The sequence below is a fragment of the Myotis myotis genome, unplaced genomic scaffold, assembly GCF_014108235.1.
Source record: "Myotis myotis isolate mMyoMyo1 unplaced genomic scaffold, mMyoMyo1.p scaffold_m19_p_1, whole genome shotgun sequence".
Lineage (NCBI taxonomy): Eukaryota > Metazoa > Chordata > Mammalia > Chiroptera > Vespertilionidae > Myotis > Myotis myotis.
Genome location: NW_023416313.1, coordinates 220,579,788 through 220,598,235, shown reverse-complemented (window position 1 = coordinate 220,598,235; position 18,448 = coordinate 220,579,788). Strand labels below are relative to the sequence as shown.

The 18,448-nt window shown below is 43.0% G+C and overlaps 1 protein-coding gene across 4 annotated transcripts in view; it reads right to left on the bottom strand.

Annotated features, from left to right (window-relative positions):
* SETD3 (SET domain containing 3, actin histidine methyltransferase) overlaps positions 1-18,448 on the bottom strand; it is a 59,627-nt gene that overhangs the window by 1,363 nt on the left and 39,816 nt on the right. For 3 of the 4 annotated variants that reach the window (XM_036317373.1, XM_036317389.1, XM_036317381.1), the window contains exons 7-12: positions 12,134-12,192; positions 11,172-11,286; positions 6,466-6,540; positions 5,299-5,465; positions 4,382-4,467; positions 1,219-1,379 (exon numbers count right to left, since the gene is read on the bottom strand). In XM_036317373.1, the coding sequence (XP_036173266.1) occupies positions 1,219-1,379; positions 4,382-4,467; positions 5,299-5,465; positions 6,466-6,540; positions 11,172-11,286; positions 12,134-12,192 (663 nt within the window). Of the gene's footprint in view, positions 1-1,218; positions 1,380-4,381; positions 4,468-5,298; positions 5,466-6,465; positions 6,541-11,171; positions 11,287-12,133; positions 12,193-18,448 lie in introns of those variants that run through there. The other variant, XR_004968843.1, reaches the window with a different exon arrangement.

Sequence of the window (18,448 nt, the reverse complement as noted above, 5' to 3'; positions counted from 1 at the left end):
AGAGCACAATTAATCGCAAGAAGTTTAAAGCAGCAAAACTACAGAGATAGAACACAGATCAGCTGCTGCTGGGGGTGGGGGCATGAGGGACATTTTGGGGGTGACACAGGTTTTAGAACTTGACTGTGAAGGTGGCTGCATGATGGTATACTCACATCATAATGTACACTTTAGCAGGGTGACTGTGCTGTGTGTGAACTATCTGTATATATAAGAGGCTAATTATGCTAAGTGCACAACCATCTGACTGGTTGCTATGATGCGTACTGACCACCAGGGGGCAGATGCTCAATGCAGGAGCTGCTGAGCTGCAGTGACTTGGCAGTGGCGGTTCTCGGGTGATGCACCCCAAAACCAGAAGAGGGAGCCCGATTCTTTGTGGGATCTAGTGATTCCACCTTCGGCCGTGGGTTATGTTGTTGCTGGGGCATTGTCAGCCCGAATCTGGTTTACTGCACACTTGCGTTTTCATTCCATACCCTGTACAACAGCAACTTTGCAGAGTGCCCTCTCGCACTCCAGGACCCTGTGGGGGATGTTGGAGAGCCAGTTTCAGGCCGATCCCCACAGGCCAGGCTGAGGGACCCCACCTGCCGGAGGGACCCCGCTCATTCCACAGATGCCCTTGGAGCCACGGTGACACCCCAGGTTCAGCCGGCCAGGGAGGGACCGCTGGAGGTTGGCTCCAGGGCATGTCCGGCCAGTCTTGCCCAGTCCCGCCCAGCCAGCCACCTTCTAATTAATTTCCTTTCAACATGCACAAATCCATGCACCGGGTCACTAGTGCCTCAATAAAGCAGTCATAAAACAGAAAAGAGGGGCCTAACTCAATTGGTGCTTTAACACATGGGACAGAAAACCTCACTTCCGTTTAAAAGGTTCTCTGTCTGGTCTTGTGCAGGAATGAGCCCAGGGCTTGGCCCTTGGCTGAATGGATGAATAGGTGAATGAGAAGCACTTTGAGTTAGTGCCTCAATGGCCAACTCAAAAGCACAGATGAGAGCTTTTAGCTGTTGTATCATGTGAAGTAGAAATCACAGAGAAGTATCAAACCATGTAAACATGGTCTTCTAATCGGCAATGCCTCAATATGATCCTTTTAGTAAGTGTAAACGTGTTAAACAGGAAAAAAGAATTATAGCCATTTACATGTAGGAGTCTCTTATTAAGCATCTTTTAAAACATGACAAAGCTCAAATCCTCACTCAGTCAAGTTACCTCACTGGTTGTCTTGTATGTTTTTAAAAGAAGCGAGGCTCGATCTTCAAGAAATGTCCAGAGTTTAACCTCGTTGTCCCAGCTCACAGGATACTCAGAGTTACCCAAGGTGAAGATTTTGTCGATAGCATTATCTCCTAACAAATGGTCCTTCAGTTCTTCTACAAGAAGTACAAACAGCCATCTGTTAGCAGAAGCAGCACTCATTTAAACAAGCAATCCACCTTACAAACAGCTTCTCCAAACATGTCGCTTTCCTGCCACTCGTCAGCCAGGCCTTTCTAGACTCACCAGAGTGAGTGGGAGCTGAGTGTCGGGCAGGAAAACAAGGGGAGGGCTTCCAGGAAGCCTCCATCTTCATGGTGTTTCTGAGGGACACTGAGAGCTTTCGGCAGTCTTATGAGATACTTTTAAAAGACAATCTACAGCGGCATTTGGACAACACCCTTCCTACAAGCCATGAGCTCCGTCACACCAACCGGGCCAAAAAGACATTTAGGTGAACAATGTAAAGAGTGAAAACAAACAACAGCAGAACACGTGGCGAGCCTTCTAAATTATATCTGATCAGGGCTATTCCAATAGTTGACCTGGCCACGCTATTTAGCCCAACTTACAACAAGTAAGCCACAACTGAGAAAAACAAGAAAATGGACTAGAAAAAGCTAGTTAATGAAAAACGTGCGGATGTCCACTTGTCAGGAATTTAACAATTACAAATAAACGCAAGTGAACATCTCAATTTCCTTCAACTATATTTAAGAGGAAAGGACTCAGCAACTGCTCTGAGCAGCTTCTCTCTTGGCACATTATCTTCAAAAGACCAAAACACGCTGTCCTATTCATGCTCAAGAAACCCACCAGCTCCTTATGCAATTATAAGACAGGATCTCTTTCAGAGCAAAATGCCCCACAGCTGTCACTGTTTACAATTCAAATGCAAGGACTTCTGTTGCCAGCAAACCAAACTTTTATCAGTATTAGAGTAATTCCAAGGATACATCAATTGTCTTGACATGACAAACTGTCTATGACTAGAGAGAAATGAAAAAAAATCATATCCAATCTAAAATGATTCAAGTAGTTCCTCTTTTTAAACAAGATAGATGTTAATCTAATGTTCAAAAAAGAAATTCATTAAGTCACCTTTATCAGGAAAAGATTGAGAACACTTGGGTTTTTAGATTTTTGATCCTTCAGTTTATATTCTTTTATAAAGTAATGAAAAGTTTTAAAATGTTCCCTTAGTGGTTGTTTTTGGAAGCCCCCAATACTGAGGTTATTGTTTTCGTGTTTGTCCGTGACCGGCCCGTGCTACACCTCTGTGCGGGCGAGCTGAGGAGCTCGGCCTTCTCTCTCCGCCCGCCCCTTCCGTTTGAACAGTGAGACTGCACCCATTCTGCATTACTGGAGGGATGAAACCCACCCGAGGGGAAAAGAGGCAGTCACCAGGAGAGGGGTCGGGAACACTCAGGAAATGAACCCAAGGCTCGTGCAGTGGGCTGCCTTCCCGGGCTTTCCTCTGTTAACAGATGCTGGAGCCAGCCCTGTCCTCAGGGGGTTCCTCAGCTTCACCTGCCACTACAGGAGAGAGCATCTGGTCACCCAAGGTGGCCGCCGCCCTTGCTCCTTAGCCTGGCTCCTCCAGGCCCTGGGGGACGAGGACCTCTTCTGTGGGTTATGTCATTTACAAACCAACAGCAGCCATGTGGGATGCCTGGGTGCGGGCTCTGGAATTAGCTGAGTCAGGGTCATCACCTGCTGACAGAGTGGCCAAGTCCCCCGTCCTCTGTGAACTGGCATCTCTACATTAGGCCTGTGGGAACCCCTATCTCTCACCAGGTGACAGCGATTAACATAAAGTATGTGGCACACTCAGTGTCGCTCAGGGCATGCAGTGGGTCATCATGACCATCGCCTCTTCATTATAAATGCCTTTAGTATATAAACTGTGACACTGAACTCTGTACCACTGTATTACATGCAAGAAAAGCCCACAGTTAACCCTTACTCCGTTCATTAAACAGAACTGATGAACCCCTACCTAAGCACGAGATGACCCAAAGCTCTCACCTGAGTGAGGGTGAGGCTACAGCACCGTGGCTGCACGAGAGGGACAACTGCCATCCAGCGCCTTGGTGGGTCCTGCAGTCGGTGTCTAAATGGCCTCTCTGTGTTGGGACTAACTGTCCTCTCCCTCCATCCTGGGGAAGGCCTGGGCCAGGCAGCACTTCTCCGGGGCCCAGACATGAAGTCAGCGAGCTGGGGATGGGCGAGCCCAGTGGTGTCCCCTCCAAGGCCCAATGCCCTTCCCCAGTGCTCAGGCAGCTGTGGGCAGGACACTCACTTGGTTCAATTAGACGGCCACTAGCTCACTTGCTCCCTCTCTCTCCCTCCCTCCCTCCTACCGCTCTGTTCGGCACACATGGGGTTTAAGGGAGTTGACAAGAACAGCAAATACACACAATTAAAAACGAAGCCTCAACACCGGAGTACGTGCAGCAGTTTCAGATAAAAAATGGAAAAAACCACCCCCACAGTAAGTCAAGTCTCAGTAAGAAATCCCAAAAGACTGTTTTAAGCAAACACTACACAGATTCCCAATACATAGATTTAACTCTTTCTGTGACTGAGGATGGGGTTGGAGGTAAGCACATTTTGTGACTGAAGTAGATTGTTTGCGGCGGTATTTACTCTAACCCGACGCCCAGAATTAAAAGGCCTGCTGGTGACTTCAGATCAGAACCCAGAGCTGGTTAGCAAAGAAAGCCCTGTGGCCCACATAGGCCACTGCTGCCAGTGACTTCAGAGTGGACTAAGCGCTAACTGCTCTGGGGAACAGAGAGCAGTGCACGGCGAGGGAAGCAGCACTGCCATCTTGGGCAAGAAGCACGTCAACAACTCCCATTTCCAAATGTAAACTTTCGACACAGCTAAACAACCCAAGATGTTTTAAGTTTTCTTCCAACAAGGTAGAAATTCTTTATGACAAATGAATACTGACAACACATCAAGGATTTAATAAAACATTTACAGAGTAAAGTAGAACTTCTTTCTCCATTGTTGCTATCCTACCTCCTGCCGTAAGGTACTTTAGTTTTCAGCAATTTTATCTTTCATGAATTTTTGGACAAGTGAACATTTTCTTCCTGAAAGGACTTACCTTCGGTCATGCAGAATACTCGGAGAAAAGCCAGCAGCTGGGCAGAGATGGGCGGCTCCGTAAAGTGCAAGGCGAACACGCTGGACCTGACGAAACAGGAAGATCAGTCACCTGCTTGCTCCCAGAGAAGCCCCTGAAGCTGCAATCCCCGTGCCATCCTCAGGAGCGTGGAGCTGGCATGAGTCAGTCCAGCTCCTCACCTCAACTATGAAAGCCCCTTGCACAGGGGAGGCCGCTGACCGATGAAGACGGCGTGGCCGTCTCTGCTGGCAATTCTTACAATCTAACAGCCTAACTGCAGGTTGCATACAACACACCGAGAGAATTAAGCATACCTGAGGTTCCTAAAAAATGTTAACAATAATTTATGTTGAGTTCACATTTTAATCATGAATCAAATATTGACAAGTTCAATGAAAAAAAGCCTGGATAATCCATTTTCATTAAGAATGGTTCCTCCGTTCCCCGGAGAACTAATGAATCATAATTCTTGTCCTCTTTATCATTTTGCACCTCAAATGCACTAAAATCTTAAAGAATTTAAGTAGAAATTCTTGAAATCACTGAGGATCATGACTTCATTACAGAAACTAATGGTGGCAAAGAATTAAATGAAACAAAATGATCCAGGTCATTAACCTTTTCAAGGTGAAAGACATTAATGATACCAAAGCACTTATTTAACTTAATGAGGATTTTAGGCCACAGGCCCTGGAACTGCCTGTGAGCGCTCCCAGTGACACCATTATGTTTATCGGAGACACTGGGAAGCCACCAGGCATCTCCATGGTGAAAACTTGCTGTGTAATAGGGATACAGGAATTAAGGCAAACTGTAGAGAAGTTCTGTTAACACACATTATGCAGCAGTAAACATTTTAAGCAGCACAGGAAAGAGCTGACCAGTTTTCTACGTACGTGGGGATGCCAGCGCGGGCCAACACCTCAGCCTTCATCGCGTAGAGCCTGTCACTTTTACTCACTCCAAGCTTTATTTTCACTCTGTCGTGTGAATTATTGTCAAAGAAAAAACCACTGTGGATCACAAACTCTGCATTTGACCGAGTGCCATAAAAAATGTAAATCTGAGATGCAGTAAAGAAAAAAATAAAGGGACATAAAAGAAACTTAACATCCATTCTTAACACAGAGCAGGGCAAAGGATCAGTTCTCGTACACTTAACCTGACTGTACACTAAGGCAAGGAGGCAGCTCTGACTGACTCGGCTCCTACACTGTGCACCACCTGTGCTGGGGGGAGGCTGCAGCAAGAGGTGCAATTTCCCCAACTTCCCAAACTGTCAGGGAGGCCAGGGCCTTCCTCACAATCCTGTCCCCCTGGGGACAGTAGGACTGTCATTCACCAATGCCCTCTACAATTCACCACGTTCCTCCCCTGCTTTCAATACAAGACTCACTCTAATGGAGTGAGCTTAAAGTGATGTCTGCCAGTAATTCCTATAGCAATTCTGACCTAGCAGGAGGGTCTATTCAGGTTTCTGCAAAGAGCATATCAGTACTTTGTTGGACAAATAGTCTTCATTTTGTCTCAAATGGAACGTCAATGGTCTATACCAGTCCTGGGTTTTTTTGTACTACCTGCTTGGTCATATGACCAGTAGATAGAATGAAGTTATTTGCAGGTGCCTATTCTCAAACGTAGTGAAAGGTGTAATCCTGCCCACATTATTAAATAAAAATTCACAGATTCAAGTACAAGAAGATAGATTTTGTACTTCCTGGTTCCTCTATGTTTTTACCACTTAAATAGCCTCCTTTTAAAGGTTCTAGTCAGCAGAAAAAGAAATAAAAACAATGAAGTTTATAAACTGAAAAATTTGTTCTGTCATAACACAAAGTTTGTTTTCAGTTGACAACTTTACAAATATTAGGTCAACTATGCAAATAATTTCATTTAAATCTTGTTCTTGTTGTTGTTGTTGTGGATGTAAAGGTCTGATGCAAAGCACAATGTGTTTACAACAGCTCCCAAACAATCCTCAATAGAAGTCCCCCCTTTTCCTGCCCGACACAGCATGAGCTCAGTGCCCACTGGCCCGCCCCCACTCCGGCAGCCGGGCCTACCTGCTCTCCAGCCCGAAAGTCCTGCAGAGCCACACATTCACAGCGGTCGTCCTCCAGGTTGTACCCAGTGGTGATCTGGGGGGACAACAAGGGTCTCTCACTCAGGAGGGTCTTTTTTGGGCAAGTAGAGAATAAAAGCTCCCCACAGGGAATCAAAAGGGTGCATTGTACATGCTTTATAAAGCTGAGCAAAGAACTCCATGGTTAAATTAATACTATTTATACCAGAAATTCTTATGAAAGATTCTGTACCTGAAAGATGTACTCTTAGGAAAATATATTCTATAGATTATCACTTGGTCTCAAAAACAAAACAAAACACGTAAACCATTTACTACAAAGTTCCTGCCTTGGAGCCCCACCCCCAGGGGCAATGCTGTGGATTTAGGAGCTCATGAGAACTCCACTGACCTGCAAGTACTGTCTCTATCTAATGTCCGGCTTTTATGAAACTGAAGTTGGTTTTCCATAGAGAAAGAATAAGGGAAAAAGAAAAGCTCCATTTCTAACTTATGGGCATAATTTACTCTGAAATTAGAGAAATTAAAATGTTCAGATAAGCTCAGGAGAAACAACTTAGTTGTACCCTATTCACTTTCGGCTGAGAGCTACCTTGTGAGTTTCTAAGCCCATTACAAATAAATACCAAATCCGCATCTCCCCTTAATCCCCTGGGAGGGGGGGTCAGGCAACGCCAAGGCCTAGGCCAAGCATGTCAAACTGCGGCTGGCGGGCCACATGCCAACAAGGCCGTGCGTTTGACATGCTTCACTCAAGTCATAAGGAACTCTGCCCACCTCAGGGGGCGGCATTTTGTTTTCTAATTTTCCTTGGAGTATTTCCTCGTGGGTCAGGCCCCTGCCTGACTGAGGGCCTGGCCTGGTTTTGTTTGCAAAACCTTCCAAGTGGCCCCCAATTCCAGGCCTCTCCCCCGCAGCCCGAGCAACAGCACAGTGACGCCCTCCAGTCTAAAGCTTTCAGTACTCCACTCCGCCTGTGGAGAACCTTCAAACACTCGAGCAAGGCCAGCTTGCGAGGAGCCCCGGGCCTCCCTTCAGCCTCCTACATGCCACTGACCTGCCACACCGGCCAACCTTGTGCTGGGAATTACCCTCTGCTCCAGTTCCTCCCGAGACCCACCCCAGCCTCCTTCTGCAGGCCCAGAGCCCCTGTGCTGATGCCCCGTCACCCACAGCAGGCATTTACCGGCGTGCTGGCCCAGCCAGGCAGAGCTGGAGCGCCCCTTCACCTGTGTCTGGGGGCTCAGCACGCTGTACCTAATACCTGACACTGCCTTTGAGAATCCTTCCTTGACGCACAAATCCCAGGCGAAAGAACAGGGCCTTCTTAGGAGTCTGTCCCTCCCCCTCACCCCTGTCTCCTAGACTTTTGAACTCTTAATTTTGCCCTTAGAGAACCAAAATTCAAGGCAAACAAGTGCTACTTGCTAATAAAGGTACCAACAATTTGAGTCCAAAATATAAACACCTTGAGTTTAGGGAACAGTATTCTGGGATCAAAGGCCATGTGACACTCACTGTTAAACTCAACATCCCCGAAGCAATGGGTATTTAACCAGTATCTAGAAATCCTTCACAATGCTGCAAGACCAACAGGAAACAGGAAAGCCATGAGAAACAAACGAAGCCAGGTATTCTGGCAGAAGAGCTCCAGGAAGTTCCTACCCAACATTGAAATCACTTTTTTGACCCCAAACATGACTTTGATAGTAAGGTATGGGATAGGAACTGCCCATCAACTCCAGCCCTGAAGGTCTGGAACTCGACAGTGTGGGCACACATGGATGCCACAGGGTATGAAGAGACAGGAAGGCAGTCAGGGGAAGCAGGAAGGACAGGGGAAGGGGCACACGGAAGTAGGGAAGGCCAACAATACATAAAAATGAACAGGCAGAAATACAGGAGAAGACAACAGGACAGGAAGGGAGGCTTATGGAAGGGGCGGTGAGATGATCTTGTGCGGGGTGATTGGAACGGCCTCGCTTGAGGAGTGCTGTGAGGAGTCCTGGAGACATCCCAGGACAGTGGTACAGGCAGAGGGAACAGCAGGTGCAAAGGCCCTGAGGTGAGCACATGCTGGTATCTGAGAAACCACAGGGGACTGGGCCTGTGTGTTGGGGGCGTGTAGTGGGGACAGGTTGAGTGGGGTGCCTTCTCTGCTACTGGGAAAAGCTGGACTCATGTGAATCTAAATGTTTTAGGTTTTTCAACAGTCAAACAGAAAGACCCTGAAAAAGAGCCTCCCTCAATTCTGCGTGAGTTTCAAGGCTCCTGCACCCTCACTGCAGTCACACAATTCAAATGTCAGGGCCAATTATTCCAACGCAGTACCCACTGGAGCTCACACAGTGGTCTACGCACCACACAGGAATGTGCTTTTCTGTAAATTCAACAATCTCCAGACAGGAAACCTGCTGCTTCATGAATTCTGAATAAGTCACGCTGAACTTAAAGACATATTATTCCTTACAGCTTAATACAACGTCTCATACACTTGTTGAATTTGTTTCTGCGAGTGGCCAGAGTCCGTTCACGTTCACCAGAGCCTGTGGCTGAGAGATCTGACCAGCCTTCGCCTCGTTTTGCTTCCCATGCTCCTTACTGGCACAGACTTGATCTTCCACTGCTCCCGTGAGCAGGTCTGGAGACATTGTTGGAAGCACATAGCGTTGCTGGGTTACAAATTTCTGTCTATTCCCTCAATGATAGTCAGAACAGACAGACACCAACTGTCAGGATCGACACACACAAAAGAATATCTACTGTCTGAAAAGCCAGCCTTAACTTCAAGTACCTTTTAAAAAGAGATTAACTGCTAATACATAGCATACACAATTCTGCAGTGTTAAAATAGATTCTTAAATTCTACCAGACGAAATTTCCCACCAGGTGTACAATTATAATGGGAACAGCTCCACAAAGGCGTAGGTTAACCACAGGAAAGTGCTAACGTGGTGGGTAAACCTTCTGAAGGTGAACAGTGTTTTTGCCAGGGCTGTGGCGAGGTAAAGACGGTATTTAGAAAAAAATACAGCATGAAGAGTTGTCATCAATTCGTTATTTTTGTTTTGAGATAATCTGACTTTTTTCTTTACTTTCAGAGGAAAAAGTGAATAGTTAATCCCGTTTACATGAAAGCAACATAAACACCAGTGTGTATGGGAGTGTGTAAGAGTTCACGTGGCAGGGAAGGTTGGGAGATGCACAGGAAGCCTGCACCAGTGACCTGGGAGGCCCCAGGCAGGGGCCTGCAGCTGGGTAGGGCCACATTCACAGCACAAGCTTCTGGACTGTTTAACTGGTTTTGTGTGTTTACAATAAAGTGTACTTTTAAAATTTTAGATACAAAAAAAATAAACCGTAATGATCAATCAAGTTCGGGAACCAATGATCTAATCAAAAAAAAAAAAAAAAAAAAGAAAAAAGAAAAGAAAGAAAGAAAAATACTATAGTCAAATATTAAAAGCTATTTGAAAATATTAAAACTTCAGTCTTATGATCAGCTTAAAACAGCTCTGAAGGGAAAGTAAATACAGAACAAAGAATGTAAAATATTCATTAATGAAAATAAATGGTAAAACATGCTACTATTCCTTAAAATGGCTAATTATGTTAAGTATATATAAATTAAGGCAAAAATATAAGTATAAAGGTGGGACTACTTCGCTACAATTTCAGCGTGTACTTGTTGCTAGACATTTCCCAGGTCAGCAGGAGGGTATGCGATTTTACACATGTGCTCACTATTTTGTGGAATTAAATGTGAAATATTCATTTATAGCATTTTTCCATTCTATTTATAATACTGCTAATAACAAAGAAAGTTGACATTGAAAAAAAATTAACCGAACCAGTATACCAGTATAAGGCTTAAAAATGCAAACTATTCTAAAGTTGATCATATTTCGATGCACTAATATCAGGATCTCTTTCTCAGACACCCATCTCAGCACAGAGAGCCGTCAACTTCGCTGTTACTTGGAATCCAGAGAATGCTGAGAAGCACAGAGCAGCTTCCTCCTTTTGTGCATCGTAATTAACAATCATAAAATTTCTCTGTTTTCTTCATGTCTCCTACCCAGCACTCCCCAGTCTGATGATGCCAAATGAGTCCTGCAGTCAAGGCCCATGGCCAAGTACACCCCCTCCCACTCCAGCACCAGGAATCCAGTACCGGCTCCCAAACAAAAGCAGGTTAATAATTGGGGCCAAGGATGTGTCAGTGTGTCAGGTGAAGGGAGGGGCAGGAAGGAACCACAGAACCGTACCTAACTGGAGTACAGTCAGCAAAGGAAGAAAACAAGGAACATAAAAGGAAAACAAGGAAGAAAGGTTTTTCAATAAATCGGTATTTTAAAAAGAATAAGAAGACAGAAACTTGGTTTAGTCTGTGGTTCAATAACATAAGAAAATTAATGTTTAGGCTGGAATTATGGCTTCACAAATAAATGCAGTTCACTGCGGCTTTCAAAAGTGATGTAAGATTCAAGTTCCCGGCTGGTTTTCGGGATTAAGTAAACACAAGGAGAGAAAAATACCGGCCTCTGTTTGTGGGCGGCGGGAGGGGTGTTTGCTCCCTTTGGAGGAGACAATCAGGGGAGAAAATGGTTTGTAGGAGGAATGCCCACTTTCAAGTTTAACCACAATGGCTTCCCTGATTAAGCACAACACCGCGGAGGTCATTACCAGGCCATTGGTGTGATTGCACATGTCCCACAGAGGAATGAGAGCCAGGGTCACCCGGGAACCGTCCTCCGTGGGAATCTGGTTTTGTCGTGTCATCACAGAAGAGACTGCCCACCTGTACCAAGCAGAGAAAAGGTGCATTAGAGTCAGGACACTTGAAAGCCCATCCCAGTAGTAACTTGACCAGAAGCTGAGATTTGTCTGACTGCTCACATATCTTTAAAGCTTTCCCTAAGCACCAAAGGTGATGGGTGGGCTTCCTCAACAGCATTTAAAATTAGACCTCGGGCTGAGAGCAGGAAGGGAGAGGTGGAAGGAAAAGGAGCCACAGGGAATCCGGGAGTGAGCCACTAAGGGAAAAGGTTCCCGCCAAGTCCGAGGCCTAGAAGAAGACTCTGGAGGAGGGCCCAGAACAGAGTTCTCCCGGCCCTGGGTCTTCTCTGCCCGTCAAGACGAACCTCACCCTCTTTTACCCAATGCTGAGTCTGTACCTATTTTAAGCCTCAGTGAAAAGTGAACAATATAACTCCTTTCTGATCAGAAATCCTTTAAAAATGCTACAAAATGTGGAGGGCTAGTTTTTATTATATTGTGCAGTGAATTAAATCTTTTGTTCTAAATGACGACCAAAGCTTTACACTAAAACAGTCTTTTTAAAAGAAAAAAATTCTCACGACCACCCCAAGTATCACTTGGCTGCCTCAACTACTTCCCACCATTACAGGTGAATGACAATTTCTCCTCAGCTATTAAAATGCTGACACCGGTCCCAGCTGTCATTATAACTTCTGAAAGACTGTCTCTGTCTTGAGGTTTTAAATGGCCACACAGGTCACATCTTGCTGAAGCATTTCTCACTTCCAAGAGCCCAAATTCACTTAGAAACCACCCCCTAACACACACACACACACACACACACACACACACACACACACACACACACACACACACACCATACCAACCTGTAGTCCTCATAAGTGAAAGAATCCTTCAAGGGCAGTTTGTTGGCATGAGGATGGGTCTGGGAATTAGAAGTTTTAGAAAGCAGAGGTGAGAAGAGAAAGAGGGAAAACAGAAATCAGTCAGCAGAATTTCATTATTTAGCTGCCTAACAGATCCTAACAAGAGCCAAATGAAGCAGGAGGCGTCCAGCCGCTGCTGAGGGATCATCATGCTATTATGCTCTCATACATCACTGTCAACTTAATTTGTTGTGCCCAGCAGCCGCCATAAATCTGCTTTTTCCTCTTTCCATACTAGAACCCATGGACATGGCACAAAAATAAAATTTAAGGTGGACTGACTTCACAAAAGGTAGGCACGCCCACTCGACAGAAACCTGGAGCCCACAAAGTCCAGTGTCCATCCGTGCAGACTTCCTTTGTGTCTTGTGCCATAATGTGCTGCACGGCCCTTATGTCTAGATTTCAAATCTCCCCTTACATCAATAAAAGGGACAATTAAAGGCACTCTAATAAATGGAAAGTTCTTTCATTTATCTCTGACTTAAATCATTTGGATGGGAATCAACGTGTTATGTGCAAATGAATCATCTACATGGTAAATGTGGCTCCAGGACAAAAAAATCAGGAAAAATACAGTTTTGTGAAATTACAAAATAAATTTTACAAACAGATTTTTTGAAAAATAGAGATTGGCATATTTAAATTTTACTACTTATTTTTCTGGACAAAAGAACATTTGGTAAAAATATCCAAAACTTCACACTTACGAGAAAATTTTATACATTTCATATTCTCTCTTCACAACACTCCCCTCCCCCGCACCTTAGACCTCACAAGCACTTAAAAACTTTCTCTCAATTAAGGAATTAAAAGCTGTAACAGTATCATTTTAATCTTCAGTTTCAATTACAGTCTGATAGACAGATTGCAGTAAGTGATCAAATGAACAAACGGTGATTTCTGAGAGACAAATGAAATTCTGCTGTTCTGTGTGCACCACTGTTAATGCATGAAGCTCCATGTAGCACGCAGTTTTTACTCTTGACGCATTAGCATCACAAGTGCACAGTAATTTATCATCGCTCACTGTAATGTACTCGCTGGCACCGTATGCAGGACAGTAGGGGATGAGGTAAAAGTGGCTCAAACCGTAAATCAATTAGAAAACAAAAGCTTGTGCTCAGTGCGCAATTTTAGGCAAATTATATATTACAAAAGGCTGCCAATTGGGTGTTAGCTCCCAGGTGCCCGCTGCTCCCCTCTAATCCCTAGCCCAGTTTTAACCCTTTGGAAGGAAAGTCAACATGTAAAAATAGTCACGTAGTTTTTAAGTGTTGTAATAAAAATGAAATTAAAGAAGTTTTAAGTCAATACATAAAATAACGTGCTGCCCTGGGCATTTTCTAGCTCCTCTAGGAATACCAGGAAAGCCTATCTTTGGGATTAAAAAGATCGATGCCATGGTCAACCAACTAAGGTGGGAGAACCTAAGATACGGATCGGAGCTTCTTACTTCCTCTTCTTGCAACAAACGACAAGCACGGCTATGTCCTGAGTCTGGAAGGTGCACTCCACTGAATTACAAAACCGAATCACAAGAACGCTCAGGTTTTTCCTCATACACGTACAAATTCAGCAAGAGAACTGTCCCTCTTTCCAAAACTGATCTGATGATTAAACGTACCGTAGAAAACCTCTGAAATTCTGTGGCTAACATTTCCCTCCGCGTACAATGAAATAAAGCCTCCCATCCCCGGCACATCCCATCTCTTTTCAAACTCCAGGAGGTGGGAAAGCATTGTTGCTTTTCTTACTTTAAAATATTTTAATTCACTTAAACTGTGGAATGCACTATGGTATTTTGAAAGTTGGTAAATTCCAATGCTAAATCCCTTAAGTATTCAAAAATTTGATCGCCCCTCCCCAAAAGTTCGACTTATTAAATAGGAGAAAAAATGAAAATTCTCAAAACTGGAATGCTTGGCTGTCAAAACGACTTGAAAAAGAATCTTCCGACACTCGACACTGGAACATCTTAAATAGCTTCGGACAATACAGAAACAATTCAAATGACAGCAACCTCCTTAAGGTTGAAAAAGACAAAGCATTCACTCTCCAAAATGTTCCCCTTCCTTTCTATCCATTTCTTACCAAAAATATAAGTTCATGCTCACAGTCCTGATGAAGTTGTAAAGAAAACTCAAGAAAAACGCACAAATGCTTTCTTCAGATTAAGAATATTTTGGCTGTGGGGTTATGTAATATCTTCAGAATCTGTCAGAAATAGCTGTTCTTATCTGCTTAAAAAAATACAGTGTGCCTACTGCACATAATTCTGGTCGAAAAAGCTACCCGCCACAGACGCATGCACCTAACAGTTACACTGAAGCAAAATGTGACAGGACCGAGAAAGGCAAGAAGAGAAAGGCAAATCACTCCCACTTCACCAGGGCTCTCACTACTGTGGCACGATCGCCACCTACTGGTGTCAGGGTGGACAGGTGACAGTCACGCCAGGGCAAGGTTTATCTAGCATGGCGAGGCTTCAGCTTTACTCCAGCAAATCTATTTCCAAAAACACCCGCTCTACCTCTTAAAATTATTATGTAATTGTTTTACAAGGATCTTTAAACATTCAAAGATTAGAAATTATTTGCATATGAAAAACATTTAGCTAAAAAAAAAACAGAAAAAAAAACCATTTAGCTCCGAAAAGAAATATTTTCACATATCCTGAAAAAATGAACAAGAAAAATGTCTATTCCAAACACTCTTTGTTGAAGCTCTGGACAGTGATATTTTTTAAAACACTGGACAGAATGATACTGTTGTTGTTGTTGCTTAGAAACCAAGCCTGTGGAAGACCAAGTTAAAGTTTAAAAATATATCTTGTAAAAACTGTCATCTTAACCTGAAGTTACCTGAAAGTTCCTAAAATGTTCATGGATGCTAGTATTTAAGCTCATACTTTAAAGGAAGGATAACTGAATATTCCTGACTTTCTAGAGCAAGATCCTGTAAGGACTTTGTTTATTATGACATACCCTCTCCAGTAGAAGATATTATTAACCTGTACTTCAAAAATAAACATAAATTAAAACAGAAAACTTCCTCTTCATGGCCAGTTAGCTGGACAGCTGGGATATACAGAGGAGGGATGCAAAGGGGGGTGTCTGGCCGGCAGAGGCGCCAGTGAAGGAGAGATCATGGGGTCTGCCACAGCAAATCCCCTCCACTCCTCACGTGCAGGATGAGAAACTAGCCATGGATTGCCTGCAGCTTTTTAAGCGATTGGCATTTTCACTTTCTTGAGCATTATAAATATTTGCACTTGGAGAAATTAACAATTGCCATAGCTCATAATCAGACTTGAAGCCCTATAGAGTTCGCTTTGAAAAGAAGTCCCTCATTTTCTATGCCCAGCCAGGCGCCACTGCAAAGCCCTCCCCACGCCCTTCTCTAGGAGGGATGCAGACGAGGCACAGTAATATTGTACCTAGTACAAAATAATCACTATGTTTGGGAAAGATTAATATCTAAAATCATTTGTTTGGCTTCAATAAAAAGAAGTAATATTGCTAAATATGTAAGTATGACATTTTGAAGAATTTACCATATTGCATGGGTCTGGTAGCTATGCTTAAGGAAATTAAAAAGCACTACAGTCAGCATATTTGATCCTTATTAAAGTTCTGTCTTGAACTATCACTCACATAAAACAAAAATAAACCAAGAAGAAATTTACATAAAACCTATGGATTACAAGAGTTTGAAGATGAAAAAATGAACAATATTCTGGCTTTAAAAAATTGATTTAGCATGCAGCTTCTCTTCATAGTCCCTTGATAAAAATGAAATCTCCCTAACAAACACTTAATAAAACCTGTCAATATCTCTGGAAAGAAAAATGACACAAATGCATTAAGTATTAAATACCCTTGGAAAAAGTCACATATTCCATGAATTTTTGATGTACTATCTTGACATTAATGTAAAACCTTGATATTTATAATTGACAGATATTTAATAAAGTATAGAAGAAGATGGCTGCTCTGCAGCATGCAAATGTTCCAGGTTGATCAGAAATGAGAGATACAGACATGTACTTAAACTAAATAAACAGTTAATATGTGTTATGCAGATCAGCTGCAATCTTATTTTAAGCTCAGACAACAAACCTCTGTGGAAACCCAAAATAAGCAGAATTCATTCTGATGTGAACCCTAATTCAGACACATCTACATGTGAAAGCTTTGAAACATTAATGTTCTGACCAGGAACAGAACACATCTGAGTTAAAGTTGTTTTTTGGAATCTAACGAAAAGCATTTTTTGAATAATAAAAATTAACACACACAAATATATAAAGGTATTTCCCAAAATAATTCTCAAAAGAAACACATTTAACCTAAAGAAAGCTTCAAAATTCTCTAAGGGGGAGGGGTAAAAAGGATTAGAATACATAACCAGCCTCTAAGACACACACACTTCTCATCGAATACTCACTCATTTCTACCTAGACTGAGTCTTATAGGGAAACCAAGTTGAATACATTTAATAATCACCCTCAATGAGGCATTTAAAGATACTAAAAGGAAAGTGGCTCAGTTCATAAAAATGACTCCTAAACACTGTATTTAAAAGAATTTATAGCCTGCTATAATATATAATCAATTGTTAATTTCAACACTATATACAGTAGTTCAGTGATTCAGTAATGGCTCTGTAGTATCAGAATGACAAAACTGTACCTAGTTTGTCTGACAAAAAAAACATAACAGTATGCAATTAAAATGTTCTAACTAAACCATGTCTAAGAATGTATTTGGCCTCACTTCTTAAGCATACGCTAAAAGGAACAGCTGGGTTAACTAGCTGTGGACAGGTACACCTAACTCTAGTGATGGTTCCACTTCTTTTTTCTGTAAGGATACAGTCAGTAACAGACCTCAGACTTTTTCTGTGAGGGTGCAGTTATAAGTTTTGGAAATGACCCCATCTCACATAACCAAGACATCTTTGGTGCTTTCAATGCCAGGAGAAATTCCTCCACAGGAGAGCCCAGTGGCACCCTCCCCAAAGCAGTGTAGATCTGGTGTCTCAGCAAATGTTAGGTTCTTTGCAAAGTGGGGAGAGGGCGAGGGGCCCCAGGCAGCTCCACGGAGCCACCATGAAGGCCTGGATCGCACCACCCACAGAGGAAGGGCTCAGGGATGAGCAGGAGGTGCTTCCCTACAAGAAGCTGACTGAGGAGAAGTGGGAGATGAGAAATGAAAGGAAGAAAGCTGACAGCCGACAGGAGACCCAAAGATGGCAGGCAGGAAAAACAGAGCAAAGGCAGAAATAATGGGGGGCAGAAGGAAAACGTGCCCTGAAACGCTGGGCCCCCAAGGCAGCTGACAGAAGCAGTGTGTAAGGCAGGCAGCACGTTTCTAGGTCAACCAGCCCTTTGCTCATATTTCACTCTCCAAGTGGATGTAACACAGTTTAACATAATGACAAATTGAAAATATCTATTGAATCTAGAATTTAGTTTTGATGACCATAAATCAGAATCAAAGCATGGTTCATGAATTTGGCTCTTGAGAGGAAAAATCAATTTTTAAGACTTTTATATTTAAACACAGATTACATCCAACTCTTCAGGGAATTTTCCATCATAAAGTTCTTTGAATTCACTCAATATAATCAAATAAATACATCGATACACATCACATTTAAATTGTTTGCTTTTCACTTATATAATTTTTCTACAACAAGTGTGTATTACTTAATAATAAAAAGTTTTTAACTAAGAAAATGAGATTAGTGGAGAAATATCAGCATGGTTTAATAAATGTATAAAATTACTTTAAGACGAAAGAATTGTTTTCGTGGGAAGACACTGAAATCTATAGCCTGCATCCAGTCTAAATTAAATGGAAATTTATGTACTTTCAAAACTCGACTGGTTACTGTTGGTACACCCTGAAGATGGACCATCAGCCAAACTGAGGCATAATCAATCAACATTTTGACTGTCAATTCTTTACTCATTCAACAATATTTACTGTCTCAGAAAAAAGTTGAAGATAGGTTAGGACTAGAAATTCATTCATCCAACAACTGTTTTATTTACTGACTCTCTCTGAAGTGGAAAGCACTCTGCTAGGTGCCATGTGACAGGTGGACAGACAGGTGAACATCCTCTAGGGCTATGACACAGGGGCAGCCAGGTAAGTGACTTAAAAAGCAGTTGATGCAAGAGGCTACTCAGATCCCCCTCTTCAGGGCCACCTTCTCCAGCCACCCAGGTTACTCTGCTCCATATCC